General features: G+C 51.4%; 1 protein-coding gene across 3 annotated transcripts in view; it reads right to left on the reverse strand.

Annotated features, from left to right (window-relative positions):
* The window catches only part of FLI1 (Fli-1 proto-oncogene, ETS transcription factor), an 86093-nt gene that overhangs the window by 13911 nt on the left and 47719 nt on the right, over window positions 1-24463 (reverse strand). For all 3 annotated transcript variants that reach the window (XM_048328568.1, XM_048328567.1, XM_048328569.1), the window contains 3 exons: window positions 15962-16116; window positions 12290-12493; window positions 6178-6243 (listed from right to left, as the gene is read on the reverse strand). In XM_048328568.1, the coding sequence (XP_048184525.1) occupies window positions 6178-6243; window positions 12290-12493; window positions 15962-16116 (425 nt within the window). The remainder of the gene's footprint in view (window positions 1-6177; window positions 6244-12289; window positions 12494-15961; window positions 16117-24463) is intronic.

Raw genomic sequence — 24463 nt, forward strand, 5'->3', positions numbered from 1 at the left:
ATTTTTTTTCCTTGTTGTTGCTTTTTTTAATATCGGCAGCAGAAATCCCAATGCACAGCGCACAGAGGCTGAAGAATGTGTCCTGAGAATCCCTCCCAGAGCCAGCTTGGAAAAGCAGATGCTCTCCAGCCAGCAGAGATGTTCCTGAGCCACGCAGGGCTGCAGGCACAGCCAAGGCACAGCCACACAGCTGCACATCCTCTGCACACCGACAGAACCACCCCGAACACACCCAGGCGTGGGCAGGAACATGTCCACAGCACCGCGTGGATGTTACCCCCAGCACGGGGTGTAAAACCAAACCGTCAGCGGGCTTGGAGGCGGCTCTTGTTGGAAAACGCACAAATGCAGAAGTGAAAACACCCCAAACCTCACATCCATGGAGAAAAAGGCCACGCACACAGGAGAGAAAAGGGAAGACGCACACGCACAGCGTGGCAGTTTTACAGCTTTCAAGCCATTATCAGGAAACAAATTAACTCTTGTTTGAGGAAACAGCCGAAGCACTTCCAAGGCTCTGGGAGGGAGGGCCTGGCACCCCAGCAAACCTGTGACCCCCCCCCCAGTGCAATAACACTCCTTGCACTGCACCCCAGGCAGAAAAATAATGGCTCTTTTGCTGGGGGAAAAGGAAGGATAATGGTTACTTAGAAAGTGCTCCAGACAAGCTGTCAGGTTGAATTCAGAGAACTGGAGTCTACTCTGGGACAGCGCTGGCTCAGGGTGATCCCTTGTGAGTTGGGTTTCCTGCCTGCTACAGCTTAAAGACAACGATTCTTTGTTTCCAGTTTTTCTGGTGAAAAAACACACGCCTGCCTCCGAAGAGGGTCAGGGAGAAAGCAGACAAAACACTAACTCTGGAATTTCAAAGGAAAACAATTAAAAAAAAAGAAAGTATAAAAAGCAAAATCCGAGCGTGCTGGCTACTGTCTCCCCTGAACTCATAAATCCCTGCTTGGCCACACAGCCAAAATGAAAGGAGACCTAAAAAAGCCTCCCCTTCTTCTGCTGCCGAGCTAAAAATGGGATATTTCATCACCAGGCACGCAAATATCGTCGAGAAATGTTTTACCAAGTACAGACAATTAGGAGGGCACAAAGCTGCAGCTGCTTTTCCTCTGCCACAAGTGAAGCTGGAGAGTTTAAAACGCTCACTGTGAAAAGGGGCTGCACTGACACACTCACAGGAGGGTTTATTGAACGTGGTCAATATTTTTCACTACAACCTTTTAGATCTGAGAAATGGCCTTTTCAGGAGAAGAGTTTTATGCAGGATTTTGAGAGTGTGTTCCTGCGGGAACTGTGCTCACGCATTCCCTACGGTCTCTGCTCCTCTCTCCCCAGTCCCCCAATATTCGAACCTGTTGCCCAAATCGTCACTCAGTTTGACAAGTGGGAGAGAAGAGTTTTGAGGAGTTCCCACCAGTTTAAAGGGAACAGAGGTTGCAGCCCTGACGGTGAGGAAAGCAGCTGCACAGACTCAGGTTTTGTGAGGTACCAGGGAGTTGGTGTGAGAGAGATTTTATTGATGCTCCAACACCAGGAAACTCTTTCTTAGGGCCTCACAATGAACATTGGTACAAACCCCTGGGAACACACGCTGGATTTCAGGGTTCACTGATTTATCTTCCTAAATTTGCCAACAGCCCCACCAAACACACAAACACACACCTTGTACACAAACATCCCCGATGTTCACACAACCACTTCCATCATGTGAACATAAACATGGGACAGCCACAGACTAAACCCGTAGAATTCCCCCCCTCCATCCCTATTCATGCATTCACACAGAGATTTCTTCCCTCTGTGAAAGGTACCACATCCCTTTTTCCAGTGCTCTGCTTGAGTTCAGGTTGGATTTCTGAGACTTTGGGATGGTTTGTCACTATTCTCAACCAAATTTGGAAGGCTCAAGAAGGATCCTGTCCCTCTCTGCAACCCCCTGCCAGGAGCCAGGTGGGGGTTGGGATTTCTCCCAGGAACAGCTACAGGACAAGAGGAAATGCCCTCAAGCTGTGCCAGGGGAGACTCAGGTTGGAATTTCTCCCTGGAAAGGGTTGCTAAACACTGGAAGGGGCTGCCCAGGGAGATTTGGAGTCCCCACCCCTGGAGGTGTCCAAGAAACACCTGGATGTGGCACTCAGTGCTCTGGGCTGGGGATGAGGTGGGCATCGGGCACTGGGATGGTCTGGGAGGGCTGCTCCAATTTACATGATCCTGGGATTCTGGGACTCTGTTGCCTTGGGCCGAGCCTGGCGTGTGCAGAGGACAGACCTGTGCTGAATGCAGGTTTTGGATCAAGATCCTAAATGATCTGGAGGCAAACAGCACCAGGAACGCCTCTGGTGAATTCTCACACGTGGTGCTGAGCCTCCCTTCACCCCGTCTGCCACCTCCCTGCACAAACACCCTTCCCTGGCATCAGCACGTGTTGGAAAGCACCACACATCCCACCCTAGGCATTCCCACAGCTTACATGGACACGGAAAACTTCCCACATCCACACCAGGAATCTGCCCCCAGCTCTGCCCTGGGTTCAGCTCCTGCACAGCATTTTGCTCATGTATTAAACACACGACTTACACAGACCCCAAACCACTAAAACCTGAGCTCAGCTTTAAAACTGAGCTGGAGTGAGGCTGGAGAGCTCAGAGCCCTTTGGGGACGTGGCCCTTTGGCCTCCCAATGTTGTTGGATGTGAATATTCTTTCCATTTCCCCATGGAAACCTGCTCAATGGCAGCATTCTGCAGGAGAGCAGTCTGGGGTCTCCCTGCACTGGGGCAGATCTGTGGGCTCAGATTCCTGTCCCTGTCTCCAGAACCTACAGCAGGTCACACATTGCTCCAAACAGTCCCAGAAAATGACCCAGACCATCTCTGCAGTGGGAGGGGGACACAGCTCTTTCCATTCAGCCATCAGAGCAGGCTCCTTTCATTTCCCAGAAAATTGCTCTCCCAGCCAAAAACCACTGGTGATTTCCATTAGAGCAATTCACTCCTCAGAGGCAGCCGAAGACAATTTGTCCCAGTGACACTCAGTCCCATCCCTTGAAGTGTTTGTGAGCTGAGAAGGGGAGAAGCTCAGGTAGGGACACGACAGGGTTCTCGCTGTCTGCTGTGAGAGCAGCACTCAGCTGCCCCAGCTGTGGGACCTACAGGCTCTGCTGTAAGGATTCCCAAGAGTTCTGCTGCAAAGATCTGCACTTTGGCTCCCCTAAAGCAGAGCTGCAGCTCCTTCTGTTCACAGAGCTGGCACTGCAGGGAGGGAGAAGGCAGAAAACAGAAGGGAAAAAGGGAGTCAAGTCTGCAGCTGCAGCCAGGGCACCAACCCCAGCCCTGGGATGGCGGTGGGACACGGGCCAGGCTCCCTGTGCTCCTGGGGACGTCGTCCTGGGGGAGGGAGCGGAGCCATGTGCTGCATCTGGAACATCTGCAGCTGTCTGTGCTGCAGCTGCACTTTTTTTTTTGCCGGGAAGGTTCTCTTTTTGCAGCCGTGGATGGAACATGCTGAGTAAAGCACAGCGTAAATGTACGCAAAGAGCTCCTGTCTCTCCCTGGAACCTGCACAAGCAGGTTTTTTGCATTTGTTTTGCAGAAAAATTACAGGAGGAGTGAAGAGAATGGTATTTTTTTCCTATCTTTGGCATGTTTGGCACTATTTCATCACCTGCTTTTGAATCCTCAAGGGCAGGAGGTTAGAAAAAGTCGTCTGTTTTTATTCACAGGCGTAGAGAGGAGAAACATTTACAGGACTGAGAGATTCCAGATGCATTAACTCGAAGAAAAATGTTTAATCTTTTGAGAAGTTAAAAAGCTGTAAAAAATCATAATTTTTAACCTGAAATTGCTTTTCCAAAAGAATATCATCTTTTGGAGCGAGAATATCATGTTGAAGTGAGCCCATTAAAAAGGAAACACGGCAAATCTTGTTTCCCAACAAACCAGGCTGAGGAATCCAAGTCCAGTTTTATGAGCATCACGAGTTTCTGCTGTGCTATTGGATGAGCCACTTCATTCTGCTCCCCCAGTTCCTTATCTGCCAGCCTGTCACGTTCTCCTGTCTCCTCTCCTGCCATCTTATCTCAGCAATAACCTCAATCAGCTGAGTGCGGCAGTTTATGCTACACCAATACCCAGTGTGGAAGGAATGACGGAATTTATGCCTTATAGGAAGAAATGGGGAGGAATAGATGGGATTTCAACATTTCTACGTAGTTCTTAATTTTTATTTGCCTGCCCCCTGGGCGTGCTTGGTCCTTTATTGACACGTGATGAAAGTTCCATGTGAAGCTGAGGGCTCCACGCTGACAGCAGTGAACCCAGAGCTCTGTCAGCTGCACTGCAGAGACACTCTCGAGGCCACTAAAAATGCAGGGGAGGGACACTTTCCCCTCAAATTTCTTTCAGCCTGAGTGACTCCAGGCCTGAGGCACAAAGTGTTTAAAAATTCAGAGGAGTGCAGTTCTATGCAGAGATTTTCTCCTTAATTTAAAAAAAAAAAATTAAAAAAAAAAATCACACTTTTCTTGGGTTTATTTTTGGCAACTTCTTGGCCTGAGACAGAATGAGCTGAGGTTTGGATGTGAGGGGAAATTGTGGAGGAGCACGTGCCCTGCCTTATTCACATAGGAGCAAGCCCAGCTCGGATGAACTTTAAATAGATGATTGTTAATGTCAAAGCAGCAGTCACAGCGAAGCCTGAGTGGCTCTGTCCCTGTAATGTCCCTGTTTTGTCCCTGTAATGTCCCTGTTTTATCAGCTGGTGCTGCCTCAGGAGAGAACAGCATGCCAGGGAGCTCAAGTGGGCATTTACACGCTGGACAAAAGCAGCTGCTGGAAAGAGCAGCCCTGGTCTCATGTCCAGGTCCAAGGGATGAAATGCAAGGAGAAAGAAGCAGCAAGGACAGGAGGCAGCCAAACCCTCCATGCAGGAGCTGTTTCATGTGGGGTCTGTTTGCTGCAGCCCCTCGGTGGAACGGGAGGTTTTGTCTCTCCAGCTGTGTCAATAAAAGACCTTCTGCCTTTCCCCACTGTTCTTTTTAATCCAAACTTGTGGCCCGTCCATGCAGCCACATTCTCCTGAGGAGCAGAGAGGTGTGTGCATCTCACAGTTCATGTAACAGTGAGGGAAGTGGCACAGGGACAGGCTGGGTCCAACTGGGGGAGGCAGGAGATTTCACCCCTTCCCAGAACCTGAGCTGAACAGAGCACAGGGAACAAACCCAATGTTCCTGCAGTAGCACAGAGGGCAAGGAAAACCCCATTTAGGGCTCCTGTCCCTACACACGGAGTCACAGAGTCTACACAGGAGTTACAGAGCAAAGGAACAGATTTTTGCTCTTTATCACCCTATTTGGCCTTCATCAGTTCAACTTCTTCTCTGTTGTAGGTACGGGATGTGCTTCATCCTGTCCCTGCCCACGGCCTCGGGCTGGAACAAGAGGATCCTTAAGGTCCCTTCCACCCCAAACCATTCTGGGATCACACCCATCACACCAACGCTCACAACTTTATCCTGACTGAGAGTCCAGCTGGTCAATAAAAATCAGAACAAGGAACACCTGACTGAAGGACACACAAACAGCTCCAAAGCCTGAAGGAGCTCCAAGAGGGTTATTGACTTTTAAACTTCAAGGTTCCTAAGCTATAGCCATGTGGTCAGAATTTCTACCAGATAAACAAAAAATGGGTTATTTGAAACAGAAAAGAAAACCAAACTGTTCCAGAATGAAGGTGTCAAAAAGATACATTTGGTCTCCCTTGCTGGCTGAAATGAGCTGCAGATCCACGGAGGGGTTTGGAACACCTGAGTGGCCTTTGCAGCAGTGAAATTTATTGTGAGAGGATTTTATCCTTTCAACTGTGAACTCAGAGAGAAACAGTGTCTCAGGCCTGCCTGTGTGAGATTCCAAACTGGTCACATCAGGAACAGGAAATGTGCCACCAGCTCAGCAAAACACCAGTGTGCCAGTGACACAGTTTGTGCCACGGCGCTGTCGGGACAAGCAGAGATGGCATTTGCAGCCTGGATGGGGCTGCACAGTGGGAATTATTCCTCTTTAACCGTGCTGTGAACGCAGAGCGGAGCAGAACATTTTCATGCCAAGGATATTATTAAAAAGGTCCAGTTTTAACCCAATCAAACCCAAGACAATTACATGCAAAACACTGACCTTCTTTGGTGGCAAGACGTGAGGAGTCTGTGTGGGATGGAGTGTTGTAGACCAGCAGTGAGCTACCTGCAGGGCAAAGAAAAGGAGTTAGTGCAGTCTGGGCACGCTCTGCCACAGGGAACCATGAGGGCAGGTAGGAAATGCTGTTAATGGCATGAAAAAAACGAACTTTGCTGCTAATTAGGCACCCATTTTCTGTGAAATTCACCTAAAAGCTTGGTAGCTGCAGGTCACACATGCTGCTGTTTGTGCACTTGCAAAAAATAAAGGTATTTGTCTCCTTCACTGAGTGCCTTGATGTCCCCCACTGACAACTGATCTAAAATGGTGAGGTCATTCAGTGCATTTATCCAGGTACAGAATCTATCCCAGAAATGCCTGAGGCACAGACTGTGTGCCAGGATAAGGAAGAAGATTCTCTCTCTCTGGCTGTGATAGAGAAATTTCCTGTTTGAGGAACAGGCAGGAGAAAACACATGAATTGCACTGTCAGGACCTGGACATTTTTAGAGTGTCACATGCTTGGTTTGGGGCCAGCAGCTGCACAGATCTCACTGGGATTCCAGCATCTCCCATGCTCTGGGGGATTTGGGAGCAGCTCTCTTGGATCAGAGAGGCCTTTCCATCCAGCCCCATGTGCACACAGGAGCAGCTCAAAAAGAACCCATTGGAAGCGTCTGTCCTGTGCAGTCTGTGATGGAAATGTTCCTTTCTAAGCATTTCCCTCTGCTTCTCTTGCAAACTCTCCTGGAAATGGAGGGGGAGACCCTCGGAGCTGAGGGAAGCCAGCACAAAATGCACATTTCCTGGCTGTCTGGTTATGAGTGCTCACAGAGTCTCCTGGGCTCACCTTCCCTGCAGCTCCTTGGAGAAGCTTGTGCTGTGTCAGAGACACCCCTGACAAGGCAGAGGGTCCTGTGGTGTGGCTGGAGCAGCACCAATCCCGCCCACAGACCCTTCCTGCTCTCCAGATCCCCTCAGTTCAGTGGGATCCTGCCCCCGAGCATCCTCAGACCCCTCAGCAGGGCAGGAAGGCCTCTTTGCAGGCACTACAGCACCAGCTGAGCAGGATCTTGCGGCTGAGCCCTGCAGTCCCGCGTTCCTCTGCTCCACATGATCCCAAATGACCTCAGCTGCCCCTCAGTACTCACAGAGTGTCTCTCTTTCCTGAGGGAGCTGAGGTTTGGGCAGTTCCCTGCCAGAACTGAGAGCCATTGCAGGTGCTGGATGCTGCTGGCCCTCTGCCCTCTGCTTCAGCGGATTTCTTTCCTTCCCAAATGCAAACAAAGGCAGAGGCTGCACAAGGCAGCAAGGACACGGAGGCTGGAGGTGTTGGGAAACAAAGCTGCTCCCAGGGAGGGGAGGATGGATGGTACCAGATGCTGCAAGTCAGGGGATGTTTCCAAAGACCAGGATGGATGGTGAACGAGGAGGTAAAGAGTTCAGAGGGGTCCCAAGGGCACCCTGGCTCTGAAAGCTGCCAATAGCCAAAGGGGTTGGCTGAAATATTTAGAGAGATTGGCTGCTGAAGGAATTGAAACAACTCTGTCCACGTAACTCATGTTTTCATCAGATGGTTTCTGGCTTTGGCATTTCTTTCTTGAATATCTGTGGGGAAACTCCTGTGCACCACTCTCTCCTTTTCAGGTTATTTAAAGCAATCCTGAGTGCAACGCCCAGCCTAGCTTCCCCCTGCCAGACAGGGAAGTGCTGGGGAATTCAGAAACGTGGTTTTCTATGACTAAAGGGGCTGCAAATGAGTGGCTGGGGCGGTGGGGGTGGGGTGATGAATAGCACTGAACGAGCAGGATCAACCTATAGCTACTTTAGGCGAAAAAATGCAGCCCAAGCCTCTGGAAAGGGCCGGCGCCTCCCCAGGTTTAATTGCTCAGAGTTGTCACCTTTGCCCGGCAGTCTGAGGTTTCTGGTGGGAACACCACAGAGAGGGAAATGTGTTTCCTATTAAGGTTTCAATGGAGGAGGGAAAGGGAGAAAGGCAGAGACCCAGATCAGGACAGAGGGGAGCAGACAGACGGACAGACAGACAGACACAGGCCAGGCTGCTCCTGCCTCTCTCCTTCGGGGGCAGAGCTTTGGCTGTGATGAATTTTCATTTTTGTTCCTGTTCCCCCTGCCCGGGTCAGCGACACCGTGGATGGATCAGCTCTCTCTGTAGGGTAATGCAGGGCTGCTCTCCCATAATTAATGTTCAAACGCGTTGTCTTATGGCACCCCCCACCCTTCCCTTCCTTTTATTTCCCTCGCATTCATTGCAAAAAGATGGAGAAGGACTGAAAACCGGGAGAGTTATTTCCCCATAAACCCTTCCCTCTCATCCTTCAGAGGTGCAGGAACATCTTGGTTCCACAGTCTCAGGGTCTATTTAATTTGAAAGCCTTTTTTACCTTCACCTTCCCCAGGCCCTGTGGCCTTCCCTGCACAGCTCCTGATGGAATCCAGGTCCTGCTGCACTTGGCAGGATGGTTTTGTTTGGCATTAAGGCATGGTAAAAACCCCTGAGCAGTTTTCTGCTTCTCACCACAGCCTCATTCTTTCCCCTTCGGGCTCCTCTCATTTGTGCACACCCCACACCCTGACCCCCACTAGGGAGGGAAAGGATGGAGGTGGCAGCTCAGCTTCTTTTGATCTTCATCCCAAACACAGCATGGATACATCCCAAACTCCCTTCCCTTCCCTGGAGAGGATTCACCAGGCAGAGTGTGCTTGAGAAAGATCAGTCTGGAGCCCCGAGATGTGTGGGGATGGACATAAAGAAGGAGAATCAGGGCACGGATTCACAGTTTTGGAGAGGGAACTAAACGAAACACGTGAAGAAGGATGGTTGTTTGAGGGGGTTCCCTGAAAAAGCTGCTGGGCTGTTTTGGGAGGCTCCAAAGGATAGGGAGTGCCGCAGGACTGGGCTCTGCACTCTGAAACCTCCTGAGGATCAGAGACGCTGGAATTCCTGCCTGCTTCCATGGCATGTGGAAACAGGAAACAACTGCACCATTCTGATCCAGGCCTAAGCCTTGCCTGAAGACTAAAGGTGCTGTGGGATGAGTTTGGGTTACTCTCGACTGTATTACACAGCTCACCTGAACCTTCCATTGCTAAAACCGAGACTGAGCTATTGTTGAGGTCATGCAGATGTTGCTGGTTTATTTTTTCTGTCTGGACTCAGATGTGCCAAAATAATGTATTTCATAGGCAGCTTTGAGGAAGTTTTCACCCTGATCAGGAGTGTAAAATGCTGAAAACCTTCTGGGAAAGCTCATTTTCAGGGGGTCTCCTTGTCTGGTGAGCAAACAGGATCAGAAAGTTCAGATCAGCTTTGCTTCTTGGAAAACAAACCCCAAAGCTGAGGATTCATGAATCATCAGATATCCAGCTTAACACCCTGTGAGCACAAGCACCTTTAGAGAGAGAGCCCGGGCAGAGGCAATCCAGCTGGGAGGGCTGCAATTTCCCCAAATCCTCCTGCGCTGGTGGCCATCACCTATTCCCTCCACTAAGCAGGAGCAGAGGTGAATGTCTGTGGGACAAACACCCTTCCAAAAAGTGCAGCTTGTGGAAATAAAAGCCCATGTCCCCATGGCACTGAGCTCAGGGCTCAGCACTGAACATCCGCTGGAAGCCAGTCTGGAAAAGCCATCAGCTCCTCTGGAAGGCATTCCTCCGTGAGGGAGACACCCAGCACTCCCCAGAGCAGCCTGTCCTGGGGCTGGGAACAGCTGCAGGGAGGGAGGAATGCTCTGCCCAGCTCCAGCAGACAGGAGCTGCTCTGACGAGCACGGCACTCGCAGCACGTCTGGGGCTGAGCACACACAGATTCATCATCCTAAGGCTGGGCATGGGCTGAAAAAGGAGTGAGTAATCTGCCTGAATCCAGCAAAGCTCCTCGGGTTTTGCACTGGCTTAAAAGCACAGAAATCACTGCAGGCACTGCCCTGGCAGGACAGGATATTCTGATGATCATTATTAAATGAGCATCACTGAAATATTGCAGCTGCACGTGGGAGGTGTGAGGCACAATCCCCACTCCACAGATCCACCACCCCAAGGATGGGCCCAGCGAGAAGCCAGGATGGCTGGGCCCGCCTTACAGAGAGCAAAACTGAGGAAGAGGTTTATTCCTCCTAATTTCAGGTATTTAAAGGCAAGGTGTGACCCAGGGACTGCTGTCCTGAGTGTCAGCATGCCCTGGTGCTTCCTTGCTGGCAGTGTGACCACAATTCAGTGTCTAAGGGTAGATGGGATCAAGCAGGGATTTGCTCCGGAGCAAATGGGCAGCAGCAGGTGGTGAAGGTGGCCACTGAACCCAGGTTTTCAGGCTGATGCCATGAGATCAGCAGTGCAGTTCCCCTGACATTGGCTTTGAACAGCCCAGGTAACAGGACACAAGCACTGGGGATGGTCCTGGAGATGCCACCCAGAGCTAAAACAACAGAGAATTCCACCCCTTTGCCAAGCTTTCCAAATTCAGCCTGGTCCTGTGCTCTGAACCCACACAGCTCCATCTCTCTGTCAGTTCTCAGGCCTTATCAATAAGATGATTCAAGTGTCTCACTTGTGTGTTTATCTTGTGGGAATTGAGGAGCGTTTCCGGTCACAAAGCCTGATTTCCCCAGCCCCAGTCAACAGCTTTGGCCAAGGCACTGCTGGCTGCACTGAGCTGCCTTCCCTCTTCCCAGGAAAGTGTCTGATTCCACAGGCGAACCTCCGAAAGCTTCCTGCGGGGCAGCAGCTCTTTGCTGATGACACAGGATGAAATTTGCCAACAATTTTGGATGGGAAATTATTTTATTGTCCAGTCATGAGGGACAGAAACTGCTCAAATCCAACAATTTGGATTTTTTGTTGTGAATCATTTCCTTGGCTCGACTTCTCAAGAAAAATAAAGGTGGGGCTTCCAGAGGCACCCATCTGTGATCTAACTCCTGTGCCACTGGAATCTGTGAAACTCCCTCTGATTTTAGGCACAGAGAGATCAACTTTGAAGGAACACCCTAAATAAATTCCGTTATCTCTGCTTCACTGGCCAGAGGAGACATCTTCATCTGCCTTTTCAGCACAATAGGATTTTCTAGTGGAGAAAGTACACTATTTCCTTTCTCTCCCTGCACTCCCACCTTGATTTATGGCACCTTCTCCTGATTTTTGAGTGCTTAAATAATGATAACTCCTAAAAAAGCTGTTCCACTTGGAAAAACAGCAGAGCGTGTGGGGCCCAGCTCGAGTTCTCTGGCTCATCACAGCACCATTACCCTTAGTACACCTTCGTGGGGCAAGGAAATGCTTTTAGCTCCGTTTATAGGTGAAGAGGAGACATTTGGAAACTGTGGATTTGATCATGATTGCACAGAAGTCTTGGGCAAGTTGGAATCTAAGACCCCCAGTGTCAGGTGCATGTGCCATCCCTAAGGTGATCATTCCTGTGTGGGTGCTGGCAAAATGCTTTTCCACACTGCTCACAGCTCCTGGGTTTGGGGCTTAATAGAGCAAAAAAGGGAACTGGATCCATCCCATACTCAAGTGTGGGGCAGAAAGGAGCAATGAGGAGCTTCCACAGCCTTTTGCTCGCAGTCCTGAGTCATTTGCACAGCGTCTGCTCCAGCACATTTACATATGGGGAATCACTCTTGGGTTTTTAACTCTCTCCAACAAACCTGGGCCTGCAGGAACACAGAAAATCTCCAGCCCTGGCCAGCTGTGGCTCCTGTTCATGGAAGGGCACAGCCCTCTAACTGCAAAGCTATGGAATCCTTTGCCTGTGCCACAGCAGTTAACGTCAGCTTTAATCTCCATGGCAGATATGTGTATTTTTATCACACACCCACAGATGCTGCTGTTATCTGTTGGACTTATCTAATCTCCTTCAGAGCCCTGCTCAGTTCTTCACCTCCCTGATAGCACCAGTAGCTCCATCTGCATTCATCTGAACTTTCCAGCCCAATTTCATTCCCCATTTCCCTGTTTGCCTTTCTCTGTCCCTTTTCCCTCCCCCCTGCTGCAGGAGGAGCCTGGGAGTTCCATACCCAGGGCAGTTTATCCCAGCAGCCTGTCGGGATGGGGTGGGATGGGATGGGATGGGATGAGCCAGGGCAATACTCACTTTCCCTGAGGTAACTGAGGTGAGAGAGCAGAACTTCTGTGTTGTAGAGGGAGGTGGTGCGCAGGAAGTCATCCTTGTTCATCTTGCAGAGCTCTTTGCCATCCATGTTCTGGAAGATGGTGGTGTCGATCTCCATCAGGCCGTACTCCTTGATAGCCCACTCCAGCCACTGGCGCACGTGTTCCTGGGTCCAGAGGGTGGGATCTGGCAGGGAGAGCAGAGGATGGGCACACGCTGACCTCCAGCTCCCTGCAGCCCTGTCAGAGCGTTATCCGTTGCTTCCACAAGCAGATACACTGAATTTTCAATACATTGTTGAATTTACAGGATATTTTGATGATCATTATTAAATGATCATCACTGAAATATTGCAGCTGCATGTGGGAGGTGTGAGGCACAACCCCTGCTCCACAGATCCACCCTCCCAAGGATGGGCCCAGCGAGAAGCCAGGATGGCTGGTCAACAATATATTGGAAATTCAATAATGTATTGGAAATTCAATAATATATTGGAAACTCAATAATATATTGGAAATTCAATACTATATTGGAAACTCAATAATATATTGAATATTGAAGTGATCCCACTTTGGCAGGATGAACAAGCACCATGCTGGAGCAGGGCTCAAGGGGGATCACCTGGCCTGGTCAGTTGTCCTGGCTGTCCCCCACCTGCCCAAACCTCACTGCTCTGCTTGCTGGGAACATTTGACTCTATTCTGTCTGGAAAGAAGTTTCCCAAAGGAAGCTGATCCCTTGGAGAGGGTGTTCCTGCCCCAGCTGTGGCTCTGCAAGGCTGCCCCGTGGCAGCAGGGCTGGGTGAGTCCCACCATGGGCCTTAGGGAGCCCCACAGCTGGCACATGAAACCCTGGGCGTGGAGGTGTTTATGGTCAGCAAAGGGACATAAAATAAAATAAAATAAAATAAAATAAAATAAAATAAAATAAAATAAAATAAAATAAAGTGGTGTTGCTAAAACAGAGCAGCTTGCCCTGGGTGTGAGTCAGAGTCATTCACCCCGGCGCAGGAACACAATTCTACCTCCACTCTCCCTGTAACCCTACCCAGCTCTGCGAGGGCAGGGTGGATTTTGGGCTGTCTGGGCATCACTGGCTGTCAGCAGAGCTCCAGCTGTGGGATCTTTATTGCTGGTGCTGACGTAAGAGACACTCTGAGCCCGGCTGGAGCTCAGGCCCCGTGGAGATGAGCGGCTGCATCAGTGGTTAAGAAAAGGCTTTGAATTCTGAAAAGGGCATTAGATCAGAGAGCCCAGCAAGAGCTGGTGCCACGATAGCACTCGCCAGAGTCATTTTCAGAGCATATCTGCATTTTCAGATGTTTCCTGTGCTGCTTCTCCCCACGTATCCCGTTGCCAAACTGGAGCTGCACATTCGTGTTCTGCTGCAGCTGCAGAGGATTGCAGAGAAGTTCAAACTTTGGAGATGTCTGATGTGTCATTAACAGCTGGTCCAGCTCCGAGACAAACCTCAGACACCTCAGATCCCGGGAAGCTGAGCTCATGGATCAGGAACATGCACAGGGCTGTGGGGTGCTCTGGGCAGGACAAGAAATGCCTCTGCCTGGATTTTAGGGGGTAGAGAACAATGCCTCAGCCCAGGGCTGTCCATTGTGTGCCCAGGCTGAGGGCATCCCTGGGCACCAAAGGTCGGGAAGTGCCCACACCTGGCATCCCTGGGCACCTGAGCTCCGGAATTCCGGCACCAAACAGGGAACTGAGACCAAGGGGGATGAAATTATAACTGGGACCTTTCCCCACTAAATCTCCAGAAAACCGGGGCTGCTGAAAGCTGAATTCAGAACATGGAATTTACAACCCCACACCTTTGCAAGTCTGCTCTGGGAACAGCAGATGGATTTCCTTCAGGTTTTGGCAATAGTTAATTGAAATTCTGCTTTCTAAGCACTGGCAAAAGGCTGCAAATTTTACAATGCAACTATTCAAGGGAGAATTCTTTTTTTTTTTTTTAATTGAAAGACTTATTTGTCTTGAGTTTTGAAAACAACCCAACATCTAGAGGGCAGAGTGAATTCGTGGCCTCTCTTTAAACACTGTAAACGACATTGAATGGTGTCTGAAGATCTGCCTCCTCAAAACATGGCTTAGAGCTCGTTATTGCTACTATTGTAAGCCTAATGTGACATTATTCTTGCTTATCTTCGCCCTAATGCGCTATAAATCTCCATTCTGGATTAAATTAAAATATCCAAATGCCTTTCTTGGATGACTTGGGCCTCGTCTCCTGCAGCCAGAGATCCGGGATGATGTTCATTATTGTCTTCCAAAGTCTGCTCTTAAATCTCTGCTCTTTCACAAGTATCTCAAGGGTTTCATTTGTGGATGGTCATAAGGGGGGGAAAGTCCTTTTCTTCACTTTCCTTCAGAGAGGAGATTCCAAACCTTCTCTTCCACTGGGGGCACTGAAAGTAATTTCCCCTATTTCAACAATGCTAAACTTTAGCTCACCCTTGGTCTTTTTAAATCTGTGTCAGCAGCCTGGTGAGGAGCAGGATAAATGTCCCCCCTGGAACATCTTTAATGATCCAGGGGCTGGTTGGTGGCAGCTCCACCTTTCCAGGCAGGGTGACACTGGCCACGATTGTGCTGCCATCCCCAGGCAGCTCAGCCAGCCTCTCAAACCTCAGCTCAGATGGGACTTTGAGATTTGCCATCAATCTTTTATTGGCTTCTCCTCGCTGCATTCAGTTCAGGCTTTTCCTTTTCATCCTAAGTGGCAAACAAATGCTTGGGAATTGTCATCTGCTCGTGGTCGAGCCACGTTCAGAGAAAGGAGCTGAATTCCACGAGTGCATTTCCTTCTGCCAGCGCTGTGTCTGCCCTGGTGCAGCCCTGGGAGCCAGGGCGAGTTCTGGGACGTGCACTGGGCCAGCACTTGGCTCCTTTGCTGGAAAGTTCCTGGCCCTGAGTGTTTATGTGGATGTTGTTTATAAACTTCACAGGGAAGCAGCTCCTCGCTCCCGGTTCAGGCTTCACCCGTTCCCTCCACAGCAGCTCTCATCCCTGAGTGTCCAAATGCATCCAGAGCATCCTGCCAGCTCCAGGCAGCAGATGTGGATACCAAACACAAACAGAGCTGGACAGGAATGTTTCTGTGTGACAATTTTTGGAAGGATAACGCAGTTCCTGTGAAATAGAATTTCTTCTGGGCTTCTACTTCTAACAAAAAAAATGGAAACAAAATAGCTCATTTTGATTCAATCAGTGTGACTTGAAAGTGCAGCTGGATCACTGAGAGCACCAGGGGAGTTATAACTTGGGCCCGCTGCATTCCTCTTTGATCAGCCCCTGCGTGTCCCAGGAAGCAGATTCTCCTCAACACATGACAGGAGATGGATTTGGTTCAGCATACCAAAACAACAATCCATTCCAGGAAAAAAATTAAAAAAGAAAAAAAAAAAGAAAAAAAAAAAAAAAAAGGAAAAAAAAAAGGAAAAGCACCAATTCTCTGCTGCCTATCCTGATTCAGATAATGCACCGGGGCATGGGAATTCCCACTAGCCAGAAACTGATATTTTCCTTAGTTTTTCCCGTGCTTTGTAAGGGAGAAAATTCCTCTGGGGGTGGGTAATCAAACTAAACAAAGAACTCTTCCAGGCAGAGCAAGGAAAGCTGCCCCAGGGCGGGGTGGTACCTGCGGGGACGATGACTCTCCTCTCGTTGGTGGTCATGTTGGGGGGAGGCCCGTTCTTCTCGTCCATGTAGGTGCTGTAGCTCATGGGGTTGGACTCGGTGCCTGCTCCCACCAGCTTCCCACACTTGTTCACGCTGCAGTCCACGGGGGACTCCCTGGAAGGCCAAGGGAAAAGCTGGGTCACCATCCCTGCCCCTTCCATCCCTGCAGCACCGGAGGGGTTGGGCTCATGGACATGGGCACGGTCCCAGGGTGGGACAGTCAGGGGAGTTCCTTTGGGTGGGAGAGGCCATTCCTGACCTGTCACTGGGTGTCATAAGGGGGTCTGGGGGGCACAGGTCACACAGGGGATCGCCGATAATGCAACCAGGTGGAGTCTCCAGGGAAATGACTTCCAGACATGGCAATGTGTGCAGTGGCTCTGGGATAGCAACATTCCCAAAGCAGTGCCTGTCACACCAGCCTGTGGGTTATACCCGACTCCCCCATCCCTGGTTGCTCCGTGCATTCCAGCAATCCTGCAGCCATGGCTGGGTACTCCTGGGTGCTCCTGGGAGCTCCTGTGGGGCTGTTCCACCCTTTGTGGCACTAGAACACCCCTGGTGTTGCAGTGGAGCCTGGCAGTGACACACAGGTGCTCTGCTCACCTGCCCTGAGGCGTTTCTTCAGAGCTCACAGGGACACAGGAACAGCCCTTTCGTGGTATTGACAAAGAACCCAAAATACCCCCCCGGAGTGACAGGGCTGTCCCTGAGAACACCCAGTGTCAGCACGGAGTCTGAATGGAACAGAGCTTGTCTGTTCTTGGAGCCTGCCAGAGCTCCAGGAGCGCTTGGATAACGCTCAGGGACATGGTGGGATTGCTGGGCTGTCCTGTGCTGGGACAGGAGTTGGACTCTGTGATCCTTGTGGGTCCCTTCCAGCACAGCCTGTTCCTTTATTCTATTGTTCAATTATTTGATTATTCAATTATTCTGTTATTCTGTTATTCCGTTATTCCATTATTCTCTGGTTAACAGTGCCACAGTTCACTACCTGGTGAGGAAATCTGGGAATCTTGCGTGCCCCAGGCAGGAGTCAGGAGCTTCAGACCCCAGCACCCGGGTGTGGAAAAGGCTCTGGCCCCGGTTTAACTCCTGAGGTGCTGGAGTGATGAAGAGGGGACATCCTGCAGCTCAGGTGGCACCGTGCTAAGGCCTGGCCTAGTGCAGACCCTGGGGAAGGCTCTGGGAGACTTGTGAGCGCAAAGCCCAGAGAGGGAGCAGGGATTGTGCTTTTCTCCAGCTGCAGGAGCAGCTCCTGCCTTTAGCCCCTTCCAACCCCAGCCCCGAGCCTGCCAGGCACACACAGCACATCCCAGCTCGAGGGACTTGCAGGGAAGGGCACATCATTGCCCTCGCCTTTCCAGGGGGGAATTAGTGCACAGCCTGTGCACAGGGCAGGGCCAGGCTTCAATCCCAGAGCCATTTCCAGGGCAGTTTAGGCCAGGCTTTAATCCCAGAGCCGTCCTCCTCCTCTGCCAGAAGCCAAGAGCTTTGGGAGGGAACCATTCCCTGCAGGGTGAGAACGGTGACACTGCACAAATCCCACCCTCCGAGCTCAGCTGGCTGGAATTCCAAGCTGGACACCAAACAAATTTGTCTCTTAACCTGAACTGGGGGGGAGGGAGCGAGAAGTGCCTGAAATTCAGTTATCATGGCTGGGAGATAAATGCTCCACTGAGATATTCTGAGGCAGACGGTAATTTTTTCCTCATGTCTGACGAAGGGAATGTTGCTGGAAAATGGAAATAAGATGTAGAACTTACACATGTTCGAATTTAAGGGTTTACTATTTCGCCTACTGTTTTTCCAGGCAGGGAACCAAAATCCGCCCTCAGAGAGGCAACTGCTGAAGGTTTCATGTCCTGAGGCAGCCGGGGAGAGGCTGAGGAGCTGCAGGGACGTGGGGATTTCACAGGGAATGGAGCTGATTTCCAGCGGGAATGCTCCTGTCAGGTGTGAAAGGTGTCTGTGCTGGCAGGGAAACGGCCCCGGGGCAGCACGGAAGAGCTGAGCCCTGCTGGGACACAGCCTGGATGGGGAGGGCCAGCGGGGCATCGGAGATCCGGGTGTGACACCGTGATCCGGGTGTGACACCGTGATCCATGTGTGACACTGTGATTGGGGTGTGACACTGTGATCCAGGTGTGACACCGCGATCCAGCTGTGACACCGTGATCCATGTGTGACACTGTGATTGGGGTGTGACACTGTGATCTGGGTGTGACACTGTGATCCATGTGTGACACTGTGATTGGGATGTGACACTGTGATTGGGATGTGACACTGTGATCCATGTGTGACACTGTGATTGGGGTGTGACACTGTGATTGGGATGTGACACTGTGATCCATGTGTGACACTGTGATCCATGTGTGACACTGTGATCCATGTGTGACACTGTGATTGGGATGTGACACTGTGATCCAGCTGTGACACTGTGATTGGGGTGTGACACTGTGATCCAGGTGTGACACTGTGATCCATGTGTGACACTGTGATCGGGCTGTGACACCGTGATCGGGGTGTGACAGTGCTCCGGGTGTGACACCGTGATCCGGGTGTGACACCGTGATCCAGGTGTGACACTGCTCCGGGTGTGACACCGTGATCCATGTGTGACACTGTGATTGGGATGTGACACTGTGATCCAGCTGTGACACTGTGATTGGGGTGTGACACTGTGATCCAGGTGTGACACTGTGATCCATGTGTGACACTGTGATCGGGCTGTGACACCGTGATCGGGGTGTGACAGTGCTCCGGGTGTGACACCGTGATCCGGGTGTGACACCGTGATCCAGGTGTGACACTGCTCCGGGTGTGACACCGTGATCCAGCTGTGACACCGTGATCAGGGTGTGACACCGTGATCCATGTGACATTGTGATCCAGGTGTGACACTGTGATCCAGGTGTGACACCGTGATCAGAGTGTGACACTGTGATCAGTGTATGACACTGTGATCAGTGTATGACACTGCTCTGGGTGTGACACCGTGATCCAGCTGTGACACCGTGCTCAGGGGTGTGTCTCTGTGCTCCAGGGTGTCACATTGTGCTCCAGGGTGTGACACCGTGCTCCAGGGGCTCAGGCTGCTGTGCTCAGTGCTCAGTGCTCACTGCCCCTGGTGAGTGACCGACCTCCTCTCCTGCCCTGCCTGGGGACCAGGGTCCTCTCTCCCCCCCACTGCTCTGGAGTTAAATTTCCCTGGAAAACACCCCCTGCAGATGGGACAGGCACTACTTCTGATCCAATTGTTCCGTATATTCCACTCATACAGCTCTGTGGGGAACTGTTCCAGCACAGACCCCACCTGCAGTGCTTGGTCCAGCTCTGGGTCCCTGTACAGGAAGGATGTGGAGCTGCTGGAGCAAGTCCAGAGGAGACCATGGAGATGCTCCCAGGGCTGGAGCCCCTCTGCTCTGGAGCCAGGCTGAGAGAGCTGGGGGTGCTCACCTGGAGAGGAGAAGGCTCCAGGGAGAGCTCAGAGCCCCTTGCAGGGCCTAAAGGGGCTCCAGGAGAGCTGCAGAGGGACTGGGGACAAGGGATGGAGGGACAGGACCCAGGGAATGGCTTCCCAGTGCCAGAGGGCAGGGCTGGATGGGATATTGGGCAGGAATTGTTCCCTGAGAGGGTGGGCAGGCCCTGGCACAGGGTGCCCAGAGCAGCTGGGGCTGCCCCTGGATCCCTGGCAGTGCCCAAGGCCAGGTTGGACATTGGGGCTTGGAGCAGCCTGGGACAGTGGAAGGTGTCCCTGCCCATGGCAGGGAATTGGATTTGTATGACCTCTAAGGTTCCTTTCAGCCCAAACCTCTCAGGGATTCTGTGATCTCCAGACTCTTGGATGACAACACTTTCTAAAGAGCCTCTCCCTGCCTTCTGCTGGCATGGAAGGAGAACATGGACAGAGCAGAGCCCTTGGCTGGCTGTGCTCCCTGCTCACATTGCACACACCCACATGACCCTCAAGGTGAAGTAATCACAATAACCCCGGGGCTGTGAGGTCCCCTCGGTGTTTCTGTGATGATTTTTCACATCACGGCCTCTGCTCTGGCAGTTCAGACCCTGCCCATCCCTTGCTCTGTGCCTCAGCAGCCAAACCCGGACAGCCAAGTACCAGAAACATCTGGCAGAAAGGGCTGAAGAGAACTTTGAGAGGCTGAGGTGCCCCTGCCAGGCACTGTGGGCAGAGGAGCCATCCCATTAATCCTGCCGGACACAGAATGTGCTCCAGGTACCCGGCAGGGTTGTGTCCATGTGGCTGCAGAGCCTCCTTCCTTCCCTCTGGGGAAGTTTTCAGGATGGCTGCATCCAGAGCTGACCCTGCTGGACACACATAACTGGGAATAGCATCACCCAGACTTAACTGGGCAGAGACTGAGCTGTGCCTGAGAAAACACCACAGAATCTTCAGTGGCAGCAGAAGAGCGAAAAGATCCTTGACCCTGTGTCCTCTGGAACCCAGCATTTCCTACCAAACCCAGCCTGGGAATTGAGGGAGTTCTGCCAGTCTGAGTCAGCCCTGCCCTTCCCCCAGCTCCAGGTGAGGGATTTATCCCAGCAGGAGGGGGGTGTAGCTGTGGCCACACAAGGAAGGACTCAGCCTGGGGAACAGCAGCTGTGTCAGAGGGAGCAGGGAGCTGTGAGCCATGGATGGTGTGTTCATGGAATATCGCTCCTTCCTCGGCTCGTGCCTCAGCCACAGGCAGGCTGGGATTTATAGAAATACTCCCTCATTGTTTGAGAGGCTTGTGCAAGGGGGTTTCAGATCCCAGATCGATCCCTGGCTTTTCCCAGAGACCCCTGGCATTCCGGTGGCTCTCCACGCTGGGTTTGCCAGGCTCTGGCAGGATGCACGCAGGTAAATGGATCCAGGCTGATTTCACAAACTCCCTGGAGCACAGCCTGTGTGGCCGTGGCAGAGCCCAAGGAACACGAAGCAGAACTCATTCCCACTGTCCAGAGGCTCCTCGCTCCAGCAGCTTTCTCTGAGGATGCCAAGAGTTTGGTGTTTGGGAATGTTTTTCCTAGACTGGCCAAAATGGACAAGCAGCTGGCCTGGCACTGACCAGTAAATCTGGTACAGCTCCAGCCTGGGCTCCAGAGGTGTGGGAATAAAACAATCCCTGTCCCAGGGCTCTGTCTAGGAATCACCTTTGGCTTCTGTGTGAAAGAGCAAAATAAGGGACTTCAGGAATTTCTGAACCTGGCTCAGGGGGATATTTCCTCCTTTCTATCCCCCTTTTCCTATCCTTTCATTCCTCCTTTCTTCCACCCCTCCTTTCTTTATAAATTTGCCACTCTTTGGTGTAAAGCCCCATTTTAATTTGTTGTTGCTGGATGAAGGAAGGAAAGACAGACACAGGGATTCTGCTTGTGGGAAGAAGCAAGAGGGAACAGAGTCAGCTCCTCCAAACCTGGATCTGCCTGCGCTTCAACCCTGCTCTCAGGAATGCCTCGGGAGGAGGGAAACTCCCGCTGAAAGAGGCTGCAGAACTGCCAGAAGGATGGAAAAGTTCAGGTTGTTCATCCCGGACAGGTAAAGGCCAGCAGGAGGGAGATGCTCGGGCAGAAGGACCCGGCAAATCCCACTAGAGGGCTCACACGGTGCTCCAGGGGGAGTTCGTCCCCGCAGGCACCACACAAAGTCCTTTGGCTTGGTCTGACACAGTCCCTGGGGCACAAACACCTTTGGGAATCCCCAAACCTTGGCCTCACTTTCATGTTCTGATGCAAGAGAAACATCAAATCCCAGAATCCTGGAGTGGTTTGGACTGGAAGAGCCCTTAAAGCCCATCCAGTGCCACCCCCTGCCATGGGCAGGGACACCTTCCACTGTCCCAGGCTGCTCCAAGCCCCAATGTCCAGCCTGGCCTTGGGCACTGCCAGGGATCCAGGGACAGCCACAGCTGCGCTGGGATGTCTCTGCAGAATGGCTCCAAAGCATTTCCAAAGCACTGACCTCACTGTTTCAGCTGGACAAAATCCGTGCCACAGCTGGGATTGCCCAGGGATGTTTGCCCACATCAGGAGAACGTTCTTTCACATTTGAAGACCAGACATATTTTGTAACAGTTTTTGAAAAGTCGCTCACTGAGTTTAGCTGCAAATGCAGATCTGGGGGAGCTCAGCATATACAGCCAGGATTTGGGATTTCTGTTGCTTGGTTCATCTGGAATTTACGTAAACTACAAGGAAAGCTCTATTATTAACATTGCCTGTAAATTGGGTTAAACTTCACCCAGCTCTCCTCTAAATAATGCTCCTCCTTTATTCAGTGGGATTTCAAATGTGAAAGATTTTTTTGTTTACTTTGGTTTGGTTTTCAAATACAATTTTAACTGAGTTTTGCTCTGAGCAAGGTGCTGTCTGTGAGGGCAAGGGCAGATTTTGAGGCCAAAACCTTCCTCAAGGTTTGATAACAGTGGAAATTAATGAACTTTCTACATCTGAATCTTGCAATAATGCAGAATTCCCATCTTCTCCCCTAAAACAGTGATCCCTGCCTGAACATCCCCTATGCACACTTAGGGTGCACTTATCTGGGAAATTCTGTCCAGTTTGAGGGTAAACCAGGGAATCCTGACATGGGGTAGGAAGCTGGGCGGGCTTTCCATGTTGTTTAGAGATCCTTCAAAGACCCTTCTCCCACTCTGCTGAGGACCAAACCAGCTCATCACACCCTCAGCCCTGCTCCTGCTCTCTGAGAGAAAGGAGAAAAGCCGGGCACTGTCCCTGCTGTGCCCAGGTTCCTGAGCTGTGTCCCTGCCAGAGCACACAAACCCCCCAGCAGTGACACCCCCCGGTGACAGCACAACAAAGGCTGATCCTGCTCAAGGGGCAGCTGGAACACGGGGAGAGGATGCTTGAGGGACAGGAGAGAGGCAGGGACAGAGGTAGGGGGCACTGGGGGGTGTTCAGCCTGCAGCGGGAGTTAAGTGGGACTGGGACTGGGACTGGGACTGGGACTGGGACTGGCATTGGGTTTAGGACTGGGATTGGCCGGGCAGCTGATGGGCTGGGGAATGAGTGGTTGGAGTGGCCCAGTCCATCCCCATGGACTGGGATGAACATGCAGGGAAAGCAGGAGGGGATGGAGGAGTCAGGGGAACCTCCTGTCCCGGATGCTCTGCAGCTCCTGTGCTAAGGACTTCTCCAGAGGCAGGGTGGGAGCTCTGGTAGGCCATGGTCCTGACATTCACAGCAGCCTTCTCCTCTCTCCTGACAGGGGTTACCTCTCTCTAGGGGCACTGATCACGCATTTTGTGTCCAAGAACCTCGGAGTCTTGAGCAAGTCTGCAAAGAAGCATTTCCTGTTCGCCCAGAACCAACCCACTCCTGAGGGCCCTTCCCAAGGCTCCCGGGCTCCTACAGCTGTTTGTGAATCAGTTTGTCCAGGCAGAGCTATTTCCCTTTTTTCTGAGCAGAGGAGGAAATGGGCACACAGGGATCACCAGGGAAGGACAGCCCAGGACGTTTCATTCCAGAGCACACGGAACACCCGGACAGTTTGGGTGTACAAGCACAGACACACTGCGAGTGACACAGAGCCTGTGCTCACAGGACCTGCAGCACAGAGAGATGTGTGGTTTATGGCAGCTCAGAGGGTGTGGAGGGCTCCTTTCCCTGCCAGATTTCCCTGGGACAGAGGAGGGTGAAGGGAGGAACCCCTCTGTGTGTGTGGGTCTGGAACTGTGGGTGCGAGCAGCCGCAGCGGCCACAGAAGCCCAGGATGGTTTGGGTTGGGAGAGACCTTAAAGCTCATCCCATCCCATCCCATCCCATCCCATCCCACCTTCCACTCTCCCAGGTTGCTCCAAGCCCCATCCTTGATTTGGGCAGCCTGGCAATGCTGCAAAGGTTCCTCCCTCCTTTTCCTTAGAAAACCTTGGTAGCCAAAGGTAGCCCCCATGACTATCAAAACCTCTGGTACTTCCAAGATCCATCTTTTTATCTGTGTCGTGTTTTTTCAGGAAATAACTCATTTTCCCATGTTTCAGCCCCAGTTCTGGGATTGGGAATACAGTGCAAACACCCTCATGGTTTTCATGAAGTCGAGAAGTGCTCCTGAGGTACAATCAGGGTGAGATCGAGTTCAGCCTGCAAATGATCCCCACAAGAGAGCAACTGCCACAAAGACCTTTATCTGAGGGTAGAATCAGCATCCACTGTACACTCACGAGATAAAAACAACACGCTGCTGTTTGATGTCTTTAACACCAGCATCCCTCTGCAGAGGGCTGAAAGCGCAAGGCTGCTTTCTCTTTCCAGCTCTGTGCTCTGCTGTGTTCTCAGAAACCAGGAAAATGTGCTGCTAAACTCACCCTAAAGCAGAAAAACCCTTGAGGGTTTCACTGTTTAAACACTACAAATGCTGGAGGGGTTTGTGACTTTGAAATTCAAATCACATTTAAAATTAATGTGAGCTCTAAAAGCTTTTGCTAAAAACCAGAAGTGT

The sequence above is a fragment of the Corvus hawaiiensis genome, chromosome 25 (genome assembly GCF_020740725.1).
Source record: "Corvus hawaiiensis isolate bCorHaw1 chromosome 25, bCorHaw1.pri.cur, whole genome shotgun sequence".
NCBI classification, from domain to species: Eukaryota; Metazoa; Chordata; class Aves; order Passeriformes; family Corvidae; genus Corvus; species Corvus hawaiiensis.